Here is a 27,161-nt window from a genome sequence, read left to right as displayed (position 1 = left end):
ACTTTGGTTGGTGTAGTGACTTATGTACCGGCCATACCATGTTTGATACACATAGACAGTTATCTAAGTTCCAGTTTAGTAGGCTTAGTTCTGTTTAACTACTACTGTGTTTATTCAGTAGTCATCGATAGTCGCCTTTCCCAACACTTGCCAATAGATGAAACAAAGAGAAATAAGGTCCTCCTAATTAGATATCACTGGTTTGATGTCACAGGTTTTAGCTACTTGGTAGTATATTTTTATAGGAATAAAAGTAGATGCATTTTACACATTTTTATGAAAATGCACTGGTGATTTAATTGAATCATATATGTAAATGTAACTCTTTTGCCAAATTCTATTGACAAGTTTGAGATGATCCTGCTATGTTTATTTCTTGAACTCTAATGTTGGAGAGCAGCTGGCTTGGCAACCATAATCGAGCACATGCTCATTTAAACTTTATTTGCAAAATATGTATAGTTTGAACATGAATTTCAGACACAAATAAAGCTTATATTCCAAAATGATTATTGGGACAGACTATACACACCTGACTGTGGGTTGTTCACAGGCTGGGATGCTCTCTGACAGGAGCTTGTGGAAGTAGCCTAACGTGATGTCCATTCCCATCACAGCAACCACACGGTCCTTGGGGCTATGCAGTGCTGCAGGTCTGAATAAAGCACAGCAGAAAATAGCTTTTTATACCATACTGATTATACATATATAGATCATGAATTAATGGGAAGAAGTCAGTAAAATGAATACAGTTCTTATTATATCAACACAGTTGGAAGCAAATGAACCAGAGATTGAGGTGGATGGCACTTACTTTCCCTCAAATATAGTGTGACTGATGGTCACTATGTACCCCGCGCCACCAACATCCAAGTATGGTGCTGTAAGAGTCACATGCCCTGGGAACTCCATAGCGCGTGTGTACCTGCAGGAACATTACTTGCTGTTATCTCCTTCGTAAAGTGAAACATTTGCATATATTATTTTTGAACAAGTTATAAGTCCAATACTCTTTTAAACTGAATACATGACAAGATAAAACATGACAAAAACTCACCATGAGCGTTTAGTTGGGTCAAACGTTTTGTCTAGTAGTGTCCCTGGAAACATTCGGAACACACCACTTGGAGTGGCCACATACCTGTAACAGTCAATCCAAATGTTTACTTGGAGTTTCCACGTTATGACCTGTTTGTTTATTGTAACAGATCAATAATAGCTCGTGCAGACCTAAAGGGCTTTCAATCTGGTAAACCTAGACTAATTACTGATTCTAGCAAATTTAGATTATCAGGCCATTTTTAATTTGATTGTCTACACTACTAGAATATCAAACAGAAAGCAAGCTACAAACCAACCTCAATATTACATTTGCAAGACATTCAAAACCGAACAAGTGTTTGCCACTAATATGGCAATGTTTCCTGCCACCTAAGAATGAAATATTTACACCATATTTTACTAGATTTTATCTTTCAGTCACATACTGTGTTTGCATAATCACTCAGTGTAGACTGTCAACAAAACTGAAGACATAGGTTGCAATGTTTTATAAGACATCACGTTTACGCAAGTTTGAAAAGTGGTCAAAGTGTCATGGAGACCTTGAAGATATAGTCAAGATCACCCAAATCTAGTGGTGTCCTGTGTAATCACCCAATGTAAGCTGATACCAAATTTGAAGATACTGAGTTACAGTGATACAGTGTTAAAAGTCACATACAACCAAAAAAACAAACATAATTAAAACATAAATATCACTTATTCATGAAATATTATACATTACTGATTATGAAACAAGAGTCATCAGAAGATGACATATCCCCCCGGCCCCAACATATTTGAAAGGACAAATCATCTGACAGTTACTTGATGTTTTCTTAGAATAAGTTTGAATCGTTTCCATGGAAGTCATGAAAAATATAAATGCCATATATCTGTAAAAAGCAAAAGGCATCACTTTAAGATCTGTTTTATATATCTGCCAAGATCTGTTGAAAGATATCAAATGGTTTTAGAGTTGGGCTCTGGAAACGAAGTCAATCCCTCCAATTTGACTTTGAGACTAAGTCAGGATTGTTTCCATGGAAACCAGGAAAAACAAAAATGCAAAAACATTGTGAATAGCAAAAGGCACCACTTTGTGGTCTGCCTCAAATATCTGCCAAGTGTTGTTGAAAGATATTAAACAGTTTTCGAGTTGTGCTCCAGAAACTCCTTTCCTCCATTTTGAGACTAAGTCCGAACTGTTTCTATGGAAACCGAGAAAATGATAAATCACAAAAAGCTGTAAATAGCAAAAGGCACCACTTTGGGGTCTGCTACACATATCTAGAAAGTTTTACTGACAGATATTAGGAAGTTTTACAGTTATGCTCCGGCAATGAAACACACCTGTCAATTTGAGATTAAGTCCAAAACGTTTCCCTGGAAACCAAGAAAATCATAAATCACAAAAACCTGTAAATAGCAAAAGGCACCACTTTAGGTTCTGACTGATAAATCTACCAAGTATTGCAGTAAAAACTGAACAGTTTTTGAGTTCTGCTCTGGAAATGAAGCCCATCCCTCCATTTGAGACAAAGTCCAAAACGTTTTGACGGAAACCCAGAAAATAATAAATCACAAAAACCTTTACATAGCAAAAGGCACCACTTTGAGGTCTGCCACACATATCTACCAAGTTTTGCAGAAAACTATTGAACGTTTTTTGAGTTCTGCTCCAGAAACCAAACACACCTCTCACTTTTGAGACAAAGTCCGAAACGTTTCCAAAGAAACGGAGAAAATAATAAATCACAAAAACCTGTACATAGCAAAGACTGTGGGGTCTGCCACACATATCAACCAAGTTTTGCACAAAACTATAAAATGGTTTTTGAGTTCTGCTCCGGAAACTAAGCCCACCCCACCATTAGACTAACACCAAAATGTTCCATGGAAAAACAAAAAAAAAATTTAAAAAAATGCTATAACTCTGTAAATAGCAAAAGGCACAACTATAGGTTGAGATTATTATATCTATCAACTCTAAACACATCTAACGGTTTCTGAGAGTTATGCTCTGGAAACAAAATGATTACGGATGGACAGACGGATGGATGGACAGACGGATGGATGGACCAGGCATCTACTATATCTCCTCCCCTCTGATATTTTATACCTATTCTGACTCATGCTTATTATGCTTATCTCCTCCTTCCATGTGAAGATAGTGGAGCACTTGAAATCTCTTAAAGTTCCCTTCTAATTGAAGCGGACATACAATACACTCACCCACTGGAAGCCTCCCTATCCCACCTATAGGGTCACATGATCAGCCATGCTTGCCATTCTCTCCGAATCTCATAAGTCTGACACAAGAATTACTGGGAATTCAGTGTTCCAGAGTGGGGCGGATAGGAGGGCTCCATACCAAGAGTCAGGATAAGTATAAAAATATCAATTTTATTCAGAAAATTACATATTTTCGCTATCCCGACTCATGTCTATAATGCTTACAGAATGAGACAGATGGTCAGGCCTCGCTAGATTCTGTTGACTGCCATATCAGTATGTCCAGTACTTTCCCCTCCTTTGGGAACTATAACGGTGATAATTCGGTCCTGTTCTTCCAATATTTATCTGTGAGATTGGGGAGATCACATCCAGTCCAACTTGTCTTATCTTGAAGCATTTGTATGTCAAGATTTCTAGTCGCAACCTTCATCATGTACACGTACCTTCATTACAAGTACAGGGTCATAAATTACTCATGCTAGCTAGCCTGTTCAAGATGTGCATATGGACTCTCAACCATTATTTTCTGTAGATGGTCTTGGTCTCAACAAGTCATGTGATAAAAGGGTGTGCGAAACTCAGTGCCTTTGTGGAACTGTTAGTTACTGTGATAAACAAGTGGCCCAAATTAATGAATGCCAGTGATGTCCTACGTGGCGATGTCACAGTGGCAAGCATGGCTGGTCAAGTGACTGTATTGGTGGGAAAGGGAGGCTTCCAGTGGGCGAGTGTATTGTATTGTATTATAAAGATGTTGGGTTTTGTAAATATACACTCTCTGCATTTCTGTTCAATCCAATCAACAAATACTGAGATTGTGAACTACTGCATGGCTGGAAACTGTTGTTTGTCTAAGTCCAAAGCAGAACTTGAAACTGACAATCTGAGTTTGCACCAGTTTCCGTCCACCAGTGTTTCTCCCAGTCATCCGGGGAAAATGGATGCAGTTTGTTTGCAACCAACATGTCACGTGTACAAGTATCACACCTGCCTGTCTGTGTAATTACACAATGTGACAGACAGATCCCGTGCATGAGCCATATTTGAATGTATTTTGATGATGGTGTATAGCTAAATAGGTGTCAAGTTCAAATTGCATGTGGTCAATGATTAAAGTTGTGTATTGTCATTAGCAGACAGGCACGCAGACACAAAGGCGTCGATGAAACAGACAATGAGTTTTGGCTATGACAGAGACAACTTGTCACAATCAACCTATTTTTCTATGTTTCCTAGAGACATGTATCAAAACATTTCAATTTTCAAGCTGAGCAATGAAGTTTCTAATGATACACTTAAATGAAAACTTCGTTTGCAAATCTGCAGGTATAGGACCAGTGTATTTTTATTACGGCAGACCAAAGATGCTTGTAATCAAGAGAAACATCTCTTGCTCTCCAACTTCCACCCAAGTGAAATCCTTGAGTGCATCATTTGCTGTGTTCTTACCAAGTTGCCTTCCTAGTTCACGATGCACCAACCTAATCGCTGCACGTGCGCTAATGAAACCACTTTTTCCCACTGTCCAGAGGGAAAATTAGTGAATCTTTTGAACTCCAAGTTCACTGGGTTTTTTTTAATGCAATCTTTTTCAACTTTATCAAAAATGCAAATTCAGCTAATAATTTGTTACTGTAAGTCCATACCAAAAGGAAAAAGAATCTACAAAGGTGGGTTCTGCGTTGCATGTGACCCTTAACAAGTCTGAAAAGTGATCAAATTGTTGTGGTCAAGGTCTCCAAAATCAGCCGGTGTCAGTGTAATACCGTAATGTAGGCTGTCACCAGATTTGAAGACATTAGGTCGAGTCATTCAGGAGGTATTGTGTTTAAAAGAATTGAGACAGACATACATATGGATGGATATACAGATGTTGCTGACTACATAGTCCCCACAGTTGCTGCAGGGAGCTAAAACTGACACACAAGACAAACATAAAAGACTGAATGGAAAGGATAAAAACAATATCTTCATGTCCATCAAAACAAACACTGACTTTGATTTCCAAGAAATACAAGTTACCTTCCTTACTCTAAAGTCAATGTTTGATTGGTTGATCCAAGTTTGATAATAATCAGTCAGGTAATCTTCAGTTAAAAGAACCAGATTCTGAGGTTAATGTACATTTCCTGAAATGCTACCCTTTGAGAGGATGATCTGTCTACTGATGAATTATTTTCTAAATTGATCCATCATTCTGCCTCCTCACCTGCGGATGATGTAGTCCTTCAGTCTACTGGTGGAGTATCTGCGGATCCACTCAGAGTTGATCCGACTGCTGGCTGCAACATCATTACGCACAGCAACCTGGCACAGACAATGACAATGTTCAGCACTTCAGTAACATATTAATCATGTGGAAAATCCATCATGCCACACTTTTATCACTAGCAACAACCCCATTATTAGTGTATACTACAGCGAAAATCTCGTCAGGGCTAAGCAAAATACATGTATGAGCGAGACAGCCAGTACTTTTAAGTTCTGGGATGTGAGACTGACAGTGCTACATGTTCCATGAACCTGAGATTACCAGTGTACTATGTTGAAGGAATATGGCCTGGTGGTTGGTGCCTACCTTAAGACCTGGGTTGGTGATGAGTCTTGTGTCATCTTTCAAGTAGGCTAGATACATCTGGACTGTTCTCTTGTTTTCTTCCTGACTGAGGTGTTCGAACGGACTTACAAAGCTACTTGGGGACATGAACACAGTGCTGATATCTGCAATGCAATAACATCTTTCTACATTCATGGGAGTGGTCTATGTAAATACATGATTTAGTAAATAGAACCAAAGTCAATAGAATTCTTTGTGTGTGTTGACCAAAGGTACATCAACATCTATTGTTTTTACTGACATGAATTGAGTTTTGTTGTATTGTCTGTCTTCCAGGAAGATAAGCAGGAACTACAAGAAATGGTGTTTGGGTGACCACGCATTCCAAGTCATCACCCTCAAGTCATCACAGATGGATGCACATCAAGGTCAACTGTTTGATACCATTAAAAAGAAACATCTCATCAAATAGTGAAGAAACTTTCCTCATGCTTTCCACTAGTGGCACTAGTTCATTTCGACAGGGAACCAATTTCATCATACAATGGGTAGTGTTCTCGGCAGGATAAAGCAAACGGATACTTTCGGTACCCGTTGGGGTCACATACAGATACCGATGCCAATTAGAGAGGTCATATGCAAATTTTACGGACTATTTTCACACTGTAAACAAACATGGCGTCACGCCCATCTATTGGCGATCGTGTCCAGATTGACGATCCGTGGTTACGGTACTGCGAGTGCCTTGATCAGAGAAAATTGTTGTCTTGTAAAGATAGATGGGACTGATTACAACTTCACTTGCACCGAAACGCAGGTGTCCTTGCAATCATTGACATGGACAGCAGCCAGGAAAATCTCGAATGAACTGTTTGACACCTTGTCAGTTGACAAGTGCGTTGGCAAAATGCCTCGAGAACATTATAATTATTGTTCAAAAGTTTAACTGAATTTACCCTAATTCAAACTAAGTTAATATTTTTTTACAACAATACGCTCTTTAACATATAAGCTGACTGGGAACTACATGATGTAATGCAGTCAAATGAGTGATCAGTAGAACACTGCGTCATCGAGCTTGTGACGTCACGTATTACTACGCACATATTTGTGACGTCATAGATATGCGGGCAGATTTCAGGAAGTTTAGTTTCATGATCTGGGGCAAATGAAATCACATTTTTCTTAAATGTTAAAGTAAGAATGACATTGTATGATAAATAGGTTATCACACTCATGTGTTTTGGGATGTTTAATTTCCTGCATTGACCATAAACACTATGTATTTAGCTCTCTAAACACGATGTTTATTCACAATGAAGGATATTACCCATCCCAAAACACACTCGTCTCATAACCTATATCTATTAGGATAGGCTGAGTGAGTGAGTGGTACTGACCGACAGTGGCCAGCTGCTTGAGGTGGAGACACATGTTCTCTGTGGGGAGCAGATCAATACGGTGATACACCAGGTCAGGCTGGCTGTGGACTGAACAACAAAACAGCATTAACTCTCAACAATCTCAGCCACATTATCAGCAAGTACATCCAACAATGGTTTATACAAAAAGTATATAAAGCAACATTATTTGAACATGTGAACAAGACAGAGTGCTGACAATCATTGCTAAATGTTACATACTGTGGATGTTTTTGAGCTGGCGGGTCTCTGAGCGTTCCTCAAGCACCTTGATGACGACAATGTATGGCACATTTTCCACCTATACAACAGAGTGGTATACAAGAACACTGCAGTTACACTTACAAATATGGAAATACAATACCAAAAGCATTTTAAGTTTGACACCCTCTTGCACTGTCTTAAAAAAGTTGTCTGCATAGTTATCCCTCCCAAATACTCATTGGTTTAATGTTCAAGCAAAACATGCTACATGCAAAGTAACAATTCACAAAAGTAACTTGGTGCGACATTTATCTCTAGTGTTAGAATATCCACAGGTTTCAGTTCAGGATAAGTTAAAACAACATCCTAAGATATGCTACAATATTGCTTTGAACAGTTTTGGAACAGAACTAAGGTGACAGAAGACAGGTATTGATTACTTCTGTCAAACCCAAGAGTATGGACAAGGTATGATCAGCCAATGATAACACACTAATATTGAGAGTCTGTTCCAGGCAGGTGAGAGATGCTGATCTTGACAGTGATTTGCATCACTTTAGAAAAAACTGTGCCCCACCCCAACATGATGAAGTAAACTTGCAGAGGTGTGGGAAAGAGCTCATCATAATTGAAATAACCAACCTTTTTCCAGAGGTATTTGCAGAAGTGCTGTGTCTCAATGATGTCTCCCTCCAGATTGGTGTGGTTCCGTAGTCCCAGGAGCAGTCTCTCCTCTCCTTCCTCATGGCTGACACAACAAAACATATCTTATAACAGCTTGGACAAGACTCCAGTAATTGCAAGAGGTTTTTCTAACAATATCAGATTTTGATTACAACATGCATAATAATTTCAGCAGAGAAAATATTCATTTTAGTTTCCATTTTCGATTTTTTTCTTACTTTAGAATCTTATCTCGGATATCTTCAAATCCTTCATAATTTTCAAAGTGACGAATGTCTGTATGCATTGGCTGGACACTGGTACGGATTGGACGCTCAAAGGATGGGTGCATAATTGTAAAACCTGAAATGCAAACAAAATGCCATAATCAGCACATCAAATTGATATTAAGTTGTTTTCTGTATATCAATGTTTCATGTAGAGGATTCTGCTTACACTCAACTATTTGATAAATCCTATTTTAAGTGAATGAGTGAGTTTCGTTTTACACCACTTCTAGCAATATTCCAGCAATATCACAGCAGGGACACCTGAATGGGTTTAACACATATCTATGTGTGGAATCAAACCGAGGTTTTCATAGTGATGAGAGAACACTTTAACCACACGCCTTCTCCACCTTCCTTTAGTTTAGGTATTACAGTCCTTGTGCTATAGGTGAGTGAGAACATGTGCTGTTTTCTTAATTATTGCAAGAGCAAATGTAAAACATATCACTAACTCAATAAAGACTGCCAAAAACTACCTCATAATAGTGACAGTAAACACTTCTGTCAGTGTTTTACATAGACTTAGGAAAACGGCAGTCATAGTGATTCATGGCAAACGACCTTGGGAGTTCTGGTGATTCACAGGTAATGTTCCTTTTCTAAATTTGTGAGTCATGAAAACATGTTAATGAAACATGAACAAACTGTATGGATAACAACTACTTCCATTTTGTGAGTGTCACATTTTGACAAACATTCTTGTACTGTTGTTAAATAGGAATTGACAACGGTACAAGAATCTGCATTGAAACATCGCAGTCACAAATACAATAAAGTGTGTCTACATTGTACTACTTAACTTCTAAAATGCAAAGGAATGTCAAAGAAATAATTCCAATACTAATTCAAAATAAAGAAAGGGCTGTAAGTGCACATCATACGATATTGTCCTTTGTTGTATCTGATGCACTGCATGGTTGTTTTACAAATTTGTTTAGTCAATAAAGTGTCATGTAAAACCTGTGAATGAAAACCAATGATGAGACCATACTGAAACATTTGGCCTTTTTGTATCCCAGAACAGCTTCAAGGACACTCTATTTGCAGATAGCTAACACCAAAATGTCACATTCTGCATAATTATTGAAGCATCTAAATATATTCTTTGGCTATTGCACAAAAATCTACTCTTCCTGAGTTGACTGGTGTCATCAGAAGGACTCTAAAATTATCTAAAGTGTTAAATTTGATTAGTAATAATGGAATGATTGTATGTTGTAAACAAAGTGTAACTGACCATCAGTTGTGACAACAAATGCATATGAACCATCTCCTGGGTTGTAGTAGGTGATATCCTGGACGATGTCTTCCATGTGCAGGTCCACACCCACCATACCAATCAGGTGGTTCGTATCACCCACATTGGGGAAACATGGCTGGCTGATGCTCATAGTCAGGCCTGTACACATACAAGATGGGGTAGGATCATTTCATTACATTTTGATCATTTATAGGGCAAATGGACAGAACCATTAATGCATGATGATTGACATGCAAACATAATGTATTACAGTTACTTCCCTTTGACCAACAAGTTTAGACAATAGGTATTTTGTGCAACCTGTGTTGGATTCACATACACCTCCATCACTCATCTATGCAGAGTAAACATACTGATACCTTCATCACTCATGTATGCAGAGTAAACATACTGATACCTCCATCACTCATCTATGCCGAGTAAACATACTGATACCTCCATCACTCATCTATGCCGAGTAAACATACTGATACCTCCATCACTCATCTATGCCGAGTAAACATACTGATACCTCCATCACTCATCTATGCCGAGTAAACATACTGATACCTCCATCACTCATCTATGCCGAGTAAACATACTGATACCTCCATCACTCATCTATGCCAAGTAAACATACTGATACCTCCATCACTCATCTATGCCGAGTAAACATACTGATACCTCCATCACTCATCTATGCCGAGTAAACATACTGATACCTTCATCAAACTCATCTATGTTGAGTAAACATACTGATACCTTCATCAAACTCATCTATGTTGAGTAAACATACTGATACCTCCATCACTCATCCATGTTGAGTAAACATACTCATACCTTCATAAGACTCATCTATGTTGAGTAAACATACTGATACCTTCATCAAACTCATCTATGTTGAATAAACATACTGATACCTCCATAAGACTCATCTATGTTGCATAAACATACTGATACCTCCATAAGACTCATCTATGCTGAGTAAACATACTGATACCTCCATCACTCATCTATACTGAGTAAACATACTGATACCTTCATCACTCATCTATGTTCAGTAAACATATTGATACCTCCATAAGACTCATCTATGCTGAGTAAGTCTATGTTGGGTTTTCAAAGTCACACGTCCATCACTAACCCATGCTTGATTAACCTACCTCTGTCAGCCTCATCTATGTAGGGTAGAGAAAAGACAGGGTCCTCCTTTGCTGTCCGATTGAGAGGCAGATAGAACCTTCCCACTGTGGAGCTGAGGTCTCTGGTGTTGTTGATGGACAGCATGACACCTTTCTGTAATGCCACAAGTAGTTCTTGTTACATGCTGGTCATACTACTAGGCAGATCCCATCAGAACACACAACATTTCTCTAAAAGCTATATTAGCATACACAAATAACCATATTTGTCAAATGAGATCTTGTTTTGACCAGTATCATGCAGGCAGAAACAAACGGAGTCTTGCACATTCAAGTCCACTGATGACTTACCAATCTACCACAGTTTACAAACAAATGCATTTATGCTTAAGTAAGCACATTCAGGATAAGGAGGCTCTCAGTGTTATTAATGCTTCTTTACTTATTAATGTGGCAGCATCACTGTTTCAATGTTAACATGTGCACCCATAAAACCACTGTAATGAAATCTTAATTTTGTGCAAGTGGAACTATTTTTCAGAGCATGGAGACTGTTGTAAATAGAAAAACGATGTAAAACAAGAGTAATTTGCTCCACAGAATATGTAAGTTGTGATGAATTATGGAACTTCAGAAGCAGAGGAACTCAACAGACTGCACAGATCCCTGGTGGGAGTGTTTGTCTCCACAATACACCCCTATCATTTCATATGTAGCATCAACTTTAAGACAATACATTTAACTTTAAAACCAGCAGGTGGCTGAGTTACTTACAATAACGGGTATCTTCAGCCTGTATCGGACATCATACTTTGAGAAGTTCTGGTTTGCGATATCTTGTAGGAAGCTCTTCTCATACATGATGGGCTTACCATCTGTAATATACGACATAACAATGTAATAAGACTGGAAAGATTGTATACATGGAGTACTGTCTTAACTTGAGGTAACTACATTAAAATGATTCATTATCATTTAACTCCTTGACACATCAGTCAACCAGACATTTTTACTGGTGTGACACCAAGGTTCCAGAGATTAAGAGATGATAGAATAAGTCTATTAATCAAGGAAAATTCCAGCTTATAAAACATCATTGCTCCTATATGTTGCACATTTGAAAGATCTAATTTTATTGGTGATAAATATGAAAACTGTATTTATCACATTATTCAAATACAATACATCTGTAACTGCACAAGTTTATTTTTGATGAAAATGTAAGCTTACATAGTTTATTGTCAAAATATACCATGAAATAATATTAGTTAATGAGTAAAATGTCATAAGATCAACTCTCCGTTTCTTTTACATTTTTATTTCACATAATAATGAATAAAATGCAACAAGAATCGCTTGATGGTGGGTATCAATTGAAAGCTCTGATCAATAATGTCACTGTAACCTAGTTCATGTTTGTACCTGTAAAAAGGCATTGTATTTCTAATGGCCCTTTCTTTAGTCAAAGTCTGCTTTAAGGATCATGATTGGTCAAATCATGCACATGATCATGCCCATTCTTTCGTATTACACTGATATATGTCACTTGAATAACATTACACAATCACATGAAAAGATGGAAACAGTAACTAAAATGTACATTTGACAACTTTTATGAGAACTTTGGTTGATTATATTCATTACTTTATTCAAGTCATTTAATGATTTTGTGAAAGATCAAATCTTTATGACAATTTACATGTGGACCTGTTGCCGAAGATCTGTCCAAGAACTATGAATGTTCAAGGACCAAGTGTGATAAGTGATACATTATATAAAAGAATCATATTTCAGTAGATTCCTAAGAATGTATATCATTTTGATAAGTCTAATGCACGGCCAGATAACCAGCTACAATGTCTTGGGACTCATGATGTCCTGGCTGTCCTGCAGTGTTGAGTGGGTTAAGGACCTTCTAGTTTCTAAAAAGAGAAAGGTTTACTGAAAACTACTGTCACTGTTATTTATATGGGTCCATTTCACAAAGGGATATTAGAGAAGAGGTCATTCAACTCCCATGGTACCTACAGAGACAAACAATCATGGCACCATACATTGGGATATTTTGCAGTAGGTATACATGAAACAATAAAAAGATCTAAGGTTGATGGCATCAAAAATTGGATCACAGTTGTTTCTCTTATCAGTATGTACCTGATAAGGAATATGATGCTTACCATCTATGACAGCATATGTGTTTATGATGACCTTGTGTCCCATCTGGGCATTGTGAATAGCAATCATGTCCATAACGTCCCTGGCTTCAGTCAGAGACGACAGCAACCCTCGGCTCACATACAGGATGAGAGCTTTGTCTGCAAACAACATCTCAGCTACATTACTCAGGAGAGTTAATTCAGTGAATAAATGTATAGGAATCAGAAGATAATCATGATGTTCAAGAACATTCCTGATTAGTGCGCATCTGTACACATTCACTGAACTGACTATCCCTGTATTGGAATACTCCAGAATAACAGTAATAGTTTCTGTCTCAAGCCACAAGAATAAGACCCATTACACCCATGATACATGACTTAACCCACAGATACACTTTGCTGTGTCCATTTCTCACCTGACAACATCTTGCCTTTCCTGAACGTATTGTGGATGAGCTGAAAGGCTGTCTCAAAGCCTAGGGTGTGGTTAGTAGCAGCTGAAAGGAAACATTATTATTATATTTTACAGATTTAAGATAGTATGCAACAGAGGAAGTCATGTCGACATCAAATATACTGTTACCACTTATTCTTGTCTACACCAAGCATACTGTTAACACTCTCATCAACATCAAGCATACTGTTACCACTCATTCATGTAGACATCAAGTATACTGTTACCACTCATTCATGTCGACATCAAGCACACTGTCACCACTCATTCATGACTACATCAAATATACTGTTACCACTTATTCTTGTCTACATCAAGCATACTGTTAACACTCTCACCAACATCATACAACTCATTCATGTCTGTTACCTCTCATTTACACCAAGCATACTAACTTACCACTCATTCATATCAGCATCAAGCATACTAACTTACCACTCATTCATATCAACATCAAGCATACTGCTACCAATTATTCACATCAAGCATACTTAATTACCACTCATTCAGATCACCATCAAGCATTGCGTTGCCACTAAGGCTGTAATGATTCAGTCGCGTATTCGGTGAATAAAAATGTAGTCCTTCATGAATTAACTTTGTTATTTGTGGTCACCAGAACTGAATATTGATGAATATCTACAATTTTTTCAAGGGAGCATGTTAAACTTGAGCCCTTATGTCCTTTTGTCAAAGTGAGATATGAAGTAATAGCACATGTACAAACCCTGCAGTAGCACGTGATGTTAGGCCACAACGTCAGCACATGGTACTGTGGACTATAATATTAACAAATTTGAGTGTCGTGAGATCACTGGTTATGGCTGTGACATAGTGACACTGTCAACATGGGGGTTCCATACTGTATTCCATATCAATCACTTGACTACAATATTGTATTCATGAATAATTACTCACATTCATTATCCAACATTTACGACACATATCATATTCGCGACATATTGTATTCGTTGCAGCATACAACTTATTCATATCAAGCATATTTAACTACCACTCACTGATATCAACATCAAGCATACTGTTATCACTCATTCACATCTATATCAAGCATACACATTCTCATCCTATATCAAGCTTTAACTTACTGTCTTGTTTCTCAAGATCTTCTACAAACTTGCTGAAGTAGAATTTGGTTTCAACAGTAGCTGGCACCAAAGCATGAGGTAGACAGCTGTCAGAACGAGGAAATGTTGACTTGCCCGCAAGTCCCACCACAGCAATCTGAATGTCAAGATACATAACCACTAAGTCATGCTATCTGAAAATACTGATGTTAATAAGCATACTTCAGCACCATATACAAAGATGTTCTTGTTTCTTTCAGGTTAAAAGTTATGAAGCTATTCCAGTTCTATATTACATATATACAATTGATAACATACATGCTATATTGAAAACTGAACATACAGCTACAATTTAACATGAATATTTTGACCAATTAGGAAGGATTCTGAACACTGTGTGTGGAAGGTATACTCACGCGATCATTCTCAGAAAAGGACTGCAGAAGATGCAGTGCAATAGCCTTTGCTGTGCGCAGTTGGGTGATACTCATGGCATTGCCATGATCTACTACAATCACAACATGCTTTCGTTGTGGTTGGATTGTTGATAAGAACACATCCCTACAAGAAGAAACACAGCAGCTACTTAGAAATAATCTATCAAGGTTTTACAGCATGCAACAACTGTACCATTGTAGGCTTTCACTTGCATGTCCTAAAACATATAATTCACTAACACTGAACAACATCAGTGTCTGCATATGGACCAAGGCAGCACTGTTTGCTGATTTGCTTACATTCAAGTAAGCTGACAGTTGTACACAGTGAAAGATCATCAACTAAAGATAGTGTGGTTGTCAGTGTAATGTGTCTGCATGTGAATGACAGCATGGCATCCATCTGACTTTGCTTCAGTCTTATCACAAATAACAATGAAACATTTGTGTCAGTAGAAGATGTCAATACAGAAATACAGAATTTATTTTCACAACACTGTCAACAATGAGTTGACAGCAGACTAAAAGACATTAGTACGAGTGCTGTTCAAAAAGTAATCAGCCTAACAATATTTTTGATGTCCAATGTTTAAAAAGTTTACTTTTTATTTTGAAGGAATCGTCAGCAAAGCCATATCTAAAACTTCACATGTGGGTAATGTGTATAACAAGATATTAGTCATCACAACATATTGGGACATAATATTTCTTAAAAAATTGCAGAAAATTAAAACGATCTGTCATCTAGTGCGTGTTTGATACTGGTATGCCCTCAAATCATCGTGTAAAATATGATCAGTATAGTGTTTGACTACTTTCCGTCATAATCATGTCCTATAAGGACACACCAATATTAATCTTTCAAAAACATTGTGTTCAAATTTCAAGTTGGCACTGTTTACAATATATTAAGAGCTGACACTTGTGTGACCATTCAGTATTTAGTCTGAACCCTTGGCACCAAGCATGAGCTAGTGAAAACATTAGAACAAGTTATGTCCTTAAGACTACATCATCTGAAATGGGGTTGGGCAGAGTCTTCCAACAACCCCTTTCAGCAAATGTGAAGGGGAAATCACTTTAACAAGTGATTGTAGTTTCAAATTGCTTTTTTATGCACTTTAATATCTAAGTTTGACTCCAATGGGCTCAAACATACAGAATGTTTCTTACATATTTTGGTGAGTTTGACAGATTATATGTAGAAAAATAAAACATAAAAATGCTGCATTTGTATAATTTTCCTGATGACGCTGACTTTTTTAATATTATTTGGTGAGCACCTGGATAAACAAAAATTTAAACCATTGTTTGAAACTGTTTTGAAAACAGAATATTTGTTAGTAAAGACTATGCTAATGGAAAAATAAATATGTCACAAAGAAAAATATAGTTTCCCATTGCCCGCAATCTGACTATTAGCTCCTTCCACTGGCATAAGAGTAGAATGCAAGCATGGAGATGAGTCATGTACTGTAGAAAATCTTGAATGATGAAGCCCTTGGAAATCTGCAAGCTCTTGATAATACACCATTAATATGTGCACAACATAAAAGGCTATTTGAGCTGCAGCTTCAAAGCGCCTGTGCTCTTCGTCTGTTGTTATTGTCAAGTGCTGCTTATCACGCCAGCCTAGGCTTATGTTAATACTGATTCCTCCAATAATCTTCTTACATCATGTAAGAGGCTGTGTTGAGTGAGCAACACTTATAACCTTTGCCAGCAAACACAATCCAAGGAGGAATGTAACAGTTTCGCCAATTTCAATACCGTCGCTGCAGCAATACTTTAGAAAAAGGGCTTCTCCCTAAGCTACAGCCTATTGATTTTTAATAAACATGGATTATGGTGGAGGGAAATAGCAAGGATACGAACGAACACACAAATTCTCAATAACAAGCCCTCTTTCAGAGCAGCCATAAAAACCTCTGCCTTTGAAGTTTTGTTTGTATGGCAGAGCTGAGGCAGAGCTGAAACATTACGGGTCAATATATTTTGTGTGGGCCGTAGTGAGCTGCATGACTGTAGGCTGCTAGCCTGTAGGAGAGCAACATGCTCCCACATTCAGTCAATATTACCCTGGCCTCCTAAATCTATTTATTTGCTTTGTAGGGACACAGCTTTGTCTGAGCACTCTCTTTGGATAGCTTTGATCTTTTGTTGGCCACCAAACTCATGTGCAAATACAGCAAGCTATTGGCAAAAGGTTTCAGAAATGAAACAAAAGGAGCTGTATTATCAAACCACTTTCCAATGTAACAAGTTTAAAGATTCTGATGCTGTTCACATACACAATATATACAGATATACAAATCCTGTCAAGGGGCAAACATGGACATGAATATCAAGCGTCATCTGATTGGCTGCTGGCATTCACTCACAGAAGAATACACTGTAGCATGGATGTTGAAGCAATTTCATCTCAGACTTCAAAGGCTTATAAATGTCATTTCCCACTCTGTTGGTAATCGAATCAATCAAGTTTCAATGTTACCAGTTCCAGTCAACAAAACATTCAATAACAAACCATATTTTGCTCATGGCCAAGCTGTAAAAGAAGCTTATGTAAATTGCTAGGAAATAATGCAGGCAATTTTGTGCCCACTGTGCAGTACCTTTGATGTCATCACTTGTGTAATGTAATCTATATTTACATTCACTACTACGGAATAAGAATGCAATTGGAGATAAACAAAAAGTGATGAGAACTACAGATAAGTGTTGAGTAGAAAAAACAACTGCAAATCGATTACTCATCCCATGAAGTAAAAACTGCCTCAAGTGTTGCATTTAAGTGGGAAAGAGAGTTCATCTTTGATGTTAAGCTCAGCAATAGCAATGCATGGGTGACACAGTTATATAAGTTGAATTATGACTAACTGGGGTAGAAATCTGTCCCATCATTTCAACACCAAAAAGAAAGAGAGGGCTCTTATACTGGTGTGGAACAAAAACAACAAATGAGTAACTTCATGGAAATAAAGCCTTTGTGGCACCTTTACTATATTTACATACCAATGCTAGATATTACAAATGTCAAAATGTACAAGCCCAAAAATGTGAGCAAGGCTCACTACTACACCTTTCCCAAAAAGCCAATTTCAGCTGAACAATAATTAAAAATTATTCTTGACAAAAATATATGATTTGTACCATCTGAGCCTTGCACTGGCCATTCCCATAAATAATGGCATTATCGGAATCTGAAAACAATCCAGGCAAAATTACTAACTGAATAAATTTGATGAGACCTTTTTCAAAGATCATAAAATGTATTTTGTGATAATTCTCCTTAACTAAGTTAAAAATATTATTTTGCCTTGCATCTCTAGTACAGATAATATGGGTGATCCCCACATTTGAGAACAATCCATTCAAATCCAATGACTGAACTAAAATCATCATAAAACATAAACCAAATTCTGCATAAATGACAAAAAGGCTGCTTTCCATGTACTTTTCAAGTACTTTCACCCATACTCTTCATTTTGCATGCCAATGACTGTTACCTGCCATTAAATGACGTGTTTGCAGTGAAAATCGCAGATGCTGCTGCGGTCACTGACCTAATTTCTGACTCTGAACATAACTAACATCAAGGCGTTGAACAATTTCTATCTTGGTGTAAAGACAATTTTCTTTTTTCTGAATGTGAAGAAAACTAAGGAAATGGTGGTCGATTTTAACGGAGAAAAAAAGGAAGCTGTACAGCTTCTTATAATTGATAACTCAGAAGCTGAAATGGTGGACCATTACAAATACGTGTTTCGTTAGTTTCAAAATTTTCATTTTCAAAGGACATCAATTATACAAGTGTTTGCCACTGTGGCAATGTCCCCACCACTAAAGAAGACTGTAATTTTTATAACATATTCACTACTTTTTACTTTTTGGTCACACACAAGATGCATGAAATGACTGGTACCTAGCCAATGTAGGCTGTAGACAAACTGAAGCCACTGGTAGCAATGTTCAATGAGATATCGCGTTAACATAAGTCTGACAAGACAAAATTGTGTCTAGGGACACAGATGCCCCCACTGCTGTACTAAGCATTAGCCAAAATTGAGTGTGCTCTGGTGATTAATTTCTACAACTATGAGATACACACCTCTCGAGTTCCAATGAAACACATGAATAAACTCAATCAATTATGTTAAGCAGTTTTTGTGGAGAAGTGGATCCCCTGTTTCACTATTATCAGAGAGAAATTCCACAAAATTTATTTAAGTAGTCTCTAAACATAACAAAAATATATTAAATACAAAGACAAAAATCTTTTGATTCTCTATAAAATGAGTTATGATAAAATGAGTTTTGTGCTGTGTTTTTGGAGGAGAAGTGGATAAAGTACACCCCCTGTTGTATGGGATGAAAGAGTATGAATAGAACCAAATTCAACTAAGTTCAAACATCTGTAGAAGCGACAAAATTAAAAAACTGGATTTACACATGTAGAAGCATTATCAATTCTGTTAAGCTGCTTTAGTGGAGCAATGGATAAGTTTCATCCCTTATAACACTATATTCAGAGAGAAATTCAACAAAATATATCTAAGTTCAAATGGCATTAAAATTGGAAAAATAAATAAAGTACAAAATCAAAATTGAGATGCACACCTTTAGAGTTCCTAAAAAAGCACATGTGTAATCTAAATGAATTCCATAAAGAAATATTTGAGAAGTGGATAACATACAGCCCCATTAAATGGAACGGGCTGAAGAGAACAAAATTCAAATATGCTCAAACATGTGTAAAAGTTACAAAAATTAAGAAATTGCATAAAAAATTGGGAAATGCACACATTTAGAGTCCATATGAAAGATACTTAGATGTTCATTCAATTCTGTTGAGCAGTTTCTGTGGATAAATGGATAGACTTCATCCCCTATTACACTACCATCAAAAGAGAAATTTACCAAAATGTACCTAAGCTCAAATGTCTCTGAACTTACAAAAAAACCAATAAACTACAAAAACAAAATATGAGATGCACCCCATTAGTGTCCTAAGAAATCCCATGTGTAAGCTCATTGAATTCCACAATGTTTTTTTTGTGAAGAAGTGGGTAAAGTACATTCATTCGTAAGGACGGAAGGATGGATGTGGAGGGTAACCCTATATGCCCCCCTGTATGGTGGGGGCATAAAAAGTGTAAAGAGTGTTGTTGTCCTGTTGAAAATAAGATCAAGGTCACCAAAATCAACTGGTAGTTGAGCTGATGGGGTCGTAAGCAGGGGTACAGATACTACAGACATATACCCCAGGTACTTCTCTTTATACAGAAACATAACCTAGCCCAAATAAGAATACAGAAACGTATCCAAGGATGAGTCCATTGCAAATTGTGCCGTTTTCTTGATATAACCGTCATTTTGTTAAATGACATGCATTTCATTGCATTATTTAAAAAACTGAACATACAGGAACATTTCACGAAGCACAATACCACTAAGGATTTGGAAGGTGAAAAGGACCTCATACACACAGCTGCAGTTTTAGATTAAGGAATATGGCGCCGCCTGCCATTAAGGTACTGTGTACTAGTGTTGGGAATCAACCTCTAAAACTATAACTGATTATCAATGTCTTCAACTGATTAGTTATTAATAAATGATTGACTCCATGTATGGATTTAAGAACACATGATTAGCTGATGAGATGACTGCAACAACATCACTTGCAAGAGCGATATGCTTCATAAGAGAAGACCATAACCCATTCTTCTTTAGAAATGGATTAAAAAAACCTAGACTAAAAGACACTGAAAATCATGCAGTATTTAAGAGCGAACATAAATGTAGATGACTATTTTTACAGTTAAATGATACGTAAATCAATTACTTGTGTGTGTGAAAATTGAGAGAAGTTGAACTCAAGATCTACATGTCAAATTCAATGCAGAAATCAGAATATAATGGCTATACATCTCAGAGTAGGTGTGACAAATATGAAAAAAGCTATCTATTTCCAACCTTGGTCATGAATTCAACAAGAATTGAGCTTTTCGCAAATACAAAATGATTTCTCTAGGCAAACATGTAGGAAAGGAGGCATTTCATTGACAGTCCAACAACCAATCAAATTTTTTGTTCAAATGACGTTATATTCTCAGGAGTATTCATTGTTTTTAGAACATTTTCAGAACATACCACATTTACAAAACCTTAATCAATGCTAGCATATTCAAACATGTAATTTAACATGGGTCTTAATAATATATCTGTCCACACTGAAACTTATCATGCTGCTAGCCTCTACCTGCACAAAGACACTCCATCTGCAAGCCATAAACAGACTTGACTTCCTCTAATGCGTTTGGGATCACAAGCCTACTTGGAGGTACACCTACTGTTCATGTTGTTCTTAAAGATAGTATACTGTGTTATTGATTGGAAATTTTTTCAACAGACTATGAAAGTTTCATTGTCAAACGATCAATAAACTGATTACTTGATTCATCGGAACACCACTACTGGGTATCTGTCTGTATTTTCACTTAATATAAGGTGTATTTCTGTACACAGAAAGGTATCTGAGGTACATTTTTATTCCTGTGCCAACAATGACCCTTTCAGATGTAGAAGAAGAAGAGTGGGCATCATGATCGAATTAGACATGATAAAGATAGCTCAGCGAATGCTTAGTAATACTAACCAAATTAATATGACAATTTTCAATGTTACTTCAGAGGGAAATGTCAGTAAAAGCAGGCAAAACTGTTGCACATCAAGCCACCAGTATGTGTTGCCTGGCAGCTAAAGGTTAGGAACAGGATAGAAAAAAAACCCCAAAACAACAGCTTATCAAGTTTGCCTCATGAAACTGCCCTAAGATAGGTTAATTACAACAAATATCAAAGCAGGCAAATTCTCTGATATGTGATCTAGATAAGAAATTTATCATTATGATAGGAAAAACATCAAAACTGGGGTTTCCTTTGCTGGTCTTTTCAAATGTGCTTCTTATCAGATCTTTCTTGTTTTAAGCTGTGTTTTTGCCAGAGGCTTGGTGTGAGATCAAAGACAGTATGGTCTCTGAAGGGAGAGGTAGTCCAAAGGGAGAATCAGCACTGCCAACCCTTCTCACCACTGCAGCAGCACACCAATGCTGGCAACATCTGCTAGCGTCTCCTTTGCCAACAATCAGCTCTAGCAATGTTACAATGCTTACATAAAAAAAAACCTACAAGGTTCGAAACCCTTCTTAAAACCATTCACATTAACAGAGTGGTTTCCTTAAAAATTATAAGCAATCAAAAGAAAAAAACAAATCAAATATAATTAAAATACATTTATCATTTATTCATTTAATACACACTTTCGATAAGGAAAAAACAAACGAAATCATAAATATACAATTCCAAATCAAAAGTGCAATACTTTGTACTGGGTTTACTAACACTGATATGAAGCACTCTGGAGACCAAACCCAGTCAGAGCAAGTGTAAAGTGTAATGGAGACTTTCATTGGCTAGTTCATTTGCCAATATACGGTTGGGTGTGTGTACATAGAGATGTTGGGTTTTGTAAATACATGCTCATTTTTTCTGCATTTGCATTTGATCCAATCAGCAAATACTATTTGGGGTGTAGCATGATAGGTGTTAAGTTCAAATTGCATGTGGTCAATAACTGAAGTTGTGTACTGCATATTGTCAGTAGCAGAGAGACAGGCAGGCAGATAGATAGATGTCAATGCAACAGACACTGAGTTTTGTCTGAGACAGAGACTGCTTATCACAATCAACATGGTTTTTTTGTTGTTTCCGTAGACATGAATTGATAGATTTCAGTTTTCAAGCTGAGCACTCTTTAACTATGATATTAGTATTTCTAATGCTACACTCCAGTATTCGTGGTAGGTTTAGTGCAAATGTGTGCAGAAAGAAAATTATAAATACGTAGTACAGATATACAGTGGTACAGTAGTGTAGCATCCACTGTATGTGGTACAGGGAGAAGTAGTAGTGAGTGTCATCCACTGTATGTGGTACAGGGAGAAGTAGTAGTGAGTGTCATCCACTGTATGTGGTAGAGGACTGTAGTAGTAGTGAGTGGGATCCAATGTATGTGGTAGAGGACTGTGTGGCATCCACTGTATGTGGTAGAGGACTGTAGTAGTAGTGTGTGGGATCCACTGTATGTGGTAGAGGACTGTGTGGCATCCACTGTATGTGGTAGAGGACTGTTGTAGTAGTGGGTGGGATCCACTGTATGTGGTAGAGGACTGTAGTGGTACTGTGTGGCATCCAGTGTATGTGGTAGAGGACTGTTGTAGTAGTGGGTGGCATCCAATGTATGTGGTAGAGGACTGTTGTAGTAGTGGGTGGCATCCAATGTATGTGGTAGAGGACTGTTGTAGTAGTGGGTGGGATCCACTGTATGTGGTAGAGGACTGTAGTGGTACTGTGTGGCATCCAATGTATGTGGTAGAGGACTGTTGTAGTAGAGGGTGGGATCAACTGTATGTGGTAGAGGACTGTAGTGGTACTGTGTGGCATCCACTGTATGTGGTAGAGGACTGCTGTAGCAGTGGGTGGGATCCACTGTATGTGGTAGAGGACTGTAGTGGTACTGTGTGGCATCCACTGTATGTGGTAGAGGACTGTTGTAGTAGTGGGTGGGATCCACTGTATGTGGTAGAGGACTGTAGTGGTACTGTGTGGCATCCACTGTATGTGGTAGAGGACTGTTGTAGTAGTGGGTGGGATCCACTGTATGTGGTAGAGGACTGTAGTGATACTGTGTGGCATCCAAAGTATGTGGTAGAGGACTGTTGTAGTAGTGGGTGGCATCCAATGTATGTGGTAGAGGACTGTTGTAGTAGTGTGTGGCATCCACTGTATGTGGTAGAGGACTGTTGTAGTAGTGGGTGGGATCCACTGTATGTGGTAGAGGACTGTTGTAGTAGTGTGTGGGATCCACTGTATGTGGTAGAGGACTGTTGTAGTAGTCTGTGGGATCCACTGTATGTGGTAGAGGACTGTTGTAGTAGTGGGTGGGATCCACTGTATGTGGTAGAGGACTGTAGTGATACTGTGTGGCATCCACTGTATGTGGTAGAGGACTGTAGTGGTACTGTGTGGCATCCACTGTATGTGGTAGAGGACTGTAGTGATACTGTGTGGCATCCACTGTATGTGGTAGAGGACTGTAGTGGTACTGTGTGGCATCCAAAGTATGTGGTAGAGGACTGTAGTGATACTGTGTGGCATCCAAAGTATGTGGTAGAGGACTGTAGTGGTACTGTGTGGCATCCACTGTATGTGGTAGAGGACTGTAGTGATACTGTGTGGCATCCACTGTATGTGGTAGAGGACTGTAGTGATACTGTGTGGCATCCAAAGTATGTGGTAGAGGACTGTAGTGGTACTGTGTGGCATCCAAAGTATGTGGTAGAGGACTGTAGTGATACTGTGTGGCATCCAAAGTATGTGGTAGAGGACTGTTGTAGTAGTGGGTGGGATCCACTGTATGTGGTAGAGGACTGTAGTGATACTGTGTGGCATCCAAAGTATGTGGTAGAGGACTGTTGTAGTAGTGGGTGGGATCCACTGTATGTGGTAGAGGACTGTAGTGATACTGTGTGGCATCCAAAGTATGTGGTAGAGGACTGTTGTAGTAGTGGGTGGCATCCAATGTATGTGGTAGAGGACTGTTGTAGTAGTGTGTGGCATCCACTGTATGTGGTAGAGGACTGTTGTAGTAGTGGGTGGGATCCACTGTATGTGGTAGAGGACTGTTGTAGTAGTGTGTGGGATCCACTGTATGTGGTAGAGGACTGTTGTAGTAGTCTGTGGGATCCACTGTATGTGGTAGAGGACTGTTGTAGTAGTGGGTGGGATCCACTGTATGTGGTAGAGGACTGTAGTGATACTGTGTGGCATCCACTGTATGTGGTAGAGGACTGTTGTAGTAGTGGGTGGGATCCACTGTATGTGGTAGAGGACTGTAGTGATACTGTGTGGCATCCACTGTATGTGGTAGAGGACTGTAGTGGTACTGTGTGGCATCCACTGTATGTGGTAGAGGACTGTAGTGATACTGTGTGGCATCCAAAGTATGTGGTAGAGGACTGTAGTGGTACTGTGTGGCATCCAAAGTATGTGGTAGAGGACTGTAGTGATACTGTGTGGCATCCACTGTATGTGGTAGAGGACTGTAGTGGTACTGTGTGGCATCCACTGTATGTGGTAGAGGACTGTAGTGATACTGTGTGGCATCCAAAGTATGTGGTAGAGGACTGTAGTGGTACTGTGTGGCATCCACTGTATGTGGTAGAGGACTGTTGTAGTAGTCTGTGGCATCCACTGTATGTGGTAGAGGACTGTAGTGATACTGTGTGGCATCCACTGTATGTGGTAGAGGACTGTAGTGATACTGTGTGGCATCCAAAGTATGTGGTAGAGGACTGTAGTGGTACTGTGTGGCATCCACTGTATGTGGTAGAGGACTGTAGTGATACTGTGTGGCATCCACTGTATGTGGTAGAGGACTGTAGTGATACTGTGTGGCATCCAAAGTATGTGGTAGAGGACTGTAGTGGTACTGTGTGGCATCCACTGTATGTGGTAGAGGACTGTAGTGATACTGTGTGGCATCCACTGTATGTGGTAGAGGACTGTAGTGATACTGTGTGGCAACCAAAGTATGTGGTAGAGGACTGTTGTAGTAGTGGGTGGGATCCACTGTATGTGGTAGAGGACTGTTGTAGTAGTGGGTGGCATCCACTGTATGTGGTAGAGGACTGTAGTGATACTGTGTGGCATCCAAAGTATGTGGTAGAGGACTGTTGTAGTAGTGGGTGGCATCCAATGTATGTGGTAGAGGACTGTTGTAGTAGTGTGTGGCATCCACTGTATGTGGTAGAGGACTGTAGTGGTACTGTGTGGCATCCACTGTATGTGGTAGAGGACTGTTGTAGTAGTGGGTGGGATCCACTGTATGTGGTAGAGGACTGTTGTAGTAGTGTGTGGGATCCACTGTTTGTGGTAGAGGACTGTTGTAGTAGTGTGTGGGATCCACTGTATGTGGTAGAGGACTGTTGTAGTAGTGGGTGGGATCCACTGTATGTGGTAGAGGACTGTAGTGATACTGTGTGGCATCCACTGTATGTGGTAGAGGACTGTTGTAGTAGTGGGTGGGATCCACTGTATGTGGTAGAGGACTGTAGTGATACTGTGTGGCATCCACTGTATGTGGTAGAGGACTGTTGTAGTAGTGGGTGGCATCCAATGTATGTGGTAGAGGACTGTTGTAGTAGTGTGTGGGATCCACTGTATGTGGTAGAGGACTGTTGTAGTAGTGTGTGGCATCCACTGTATGTGGTAGAGGACTGTAGTGATACTGTGTGGCATCCAAAGTATGTGGTAGAGGACTGTTGTAGTAGTGTGTGGCATCCAAAGTATGTGGTAGAGGACTGTTGTAGTAGTGTGTGGCATCCACTGTATGTGGTAGAGGACTGTAGTGATACTGTGTGGCATCCACTGTATGTGGTAGAGGACTGTTGTAGTAGTGTGTGGCATCCAAAGTATGTGGTAGAGGACTGTTGTAGTAGTGGGTGGGATCCACTGTATGTGGTAGAGGACTGTTGTAGTAGTGTGTGGCATCCAAAGTATGTGGTAGAGGACTGTTGTAGTAGTGTGTGGGATCCACTGTATGTGGTAGAGGACTGTAGTGATACTGTGTGGCATCCAAAGTATGTGGTAGAGGACTGTAGTGGTACTGTGTGGCATCCACTGTATGTGGTAGAGGACTGTAGTGATACTGTGTGGCATCCACTGTATGTGGTAGAGGACTGTAGTGATACTGTGTGGCATCCACTGTATGTGGTAGAGGACTGTAGTGATACTGTGTGGCATCCACTGTATGTGGTAGAGGACTGTTGTAGTAGTGTGTGGGATCCACTGTATGTGGTAGAGGACTGTAGTGATACTGTGTGGCATCCACTGTATGTGGTAGAGGACTGTAGTGATACTGTGTGGCATCCACTGTATGTGGTAGAGGACTGTTGTAGTAGTGTGTGGGATCCACTGTATGTGGTAGAGGACTGTAGTGATACTGTGTGGCATCCACTGTATGTGGTAGAGGACTGTAGTGATACTGTGTGGCATCCACTGTATGTGGTAGAGGACTGTAGTGATACTGTGTGGCATCCAAAGTATGTGGTAGAGGACTGTAGTGGTACTGTGTGGCATGCAGTGTATGTGGTAGAGGACTGTAGTGAT

At 38.8% G+C, this 27,161-nt stretch overlaps 1 protein-coding gene across 1 annotated transcript in view; it reads right to left on the bottom strand.

Annotated features, from left to right (window-relative positions):
* Nucleotides 1-27,161, bottom strand: part of LOC137291795 (VWFA and cache domain-containing protein 1-like) — a 73,781-nt gene that overhangs the window by 8,296 nt on the left and 38,324 nt on the right. Inside the window, exons 6-21 of the mRNA XM_067823324.1 lie at nt 14,911-15,055; nt 14,516-14,651; nt 13,372-13,452; nt 12,974-13,111; nt 11,571-11,671; nt 10,818-10,950; nt 9,652-9,813; nt 8,364-8,487; nt 8,104-8,209; nt 7,480-7,558; nt 7,237-7,326; nt 5,858-6,000; nt 5,489-5,586; nt 1,058-1,141; nt 815-925; nt 533-655 (exon numbers count right to left, since the gene is read on the bottom strand). Of these exons, the coding sequence (XP_067679425.1) occupies nt 533-655; nt 815-925; nt 1,058-1,141; nt 5,489-5,586; nt 5,858-6,000; nt 7,237-7,326; nt 7,480-7,558; nt 8,104-8,209; nt 8,364-8,487; nt 9,652-9,813; nt 10,818-10,950; nt 11,571-11,671; nt 12,974-13,111; nt 13,372-13,452; nt 14,516-14,651; nt 14,911-15,055 (1,854 nt within the window). The remainder of the gene's footprint in view (nt 1-532; nt 656-814; nt 926-1,057; nt 1,142-5,488; nt 5,587-5,857; nt 6,001-7,236; nt 7,327-7,479; nt 7,559-8,103; nt 8,210-8,363; nt 8,488-9,651; nt 9,814-10,817; nt 10,951-11,570; nt 11,672-12,973; nt 13,112-13,371; nt 13,453-14,515; nt 14,652-14,910; nt 15,056-27,161) is intronic.

The sequence above is a fragment of the Haliotis asinina genome, chromosome 7, assembly GCF_037392515.1.
Source record: "Haliotis asinina isolate JCU_RB_2024 chromosome 7, JCU_Hal_asi_v2, whole genome shotgun sequence".
Lineage (NCBI taxonomy): Eukaryota > Metazoa > Mollusca > Gastropoda > Lepetellida > Haliotidae > Haliotis > Haliotis asinina.
This window is presented reverse-complemented; position numbering and strand designations above follow the sequence as displayed.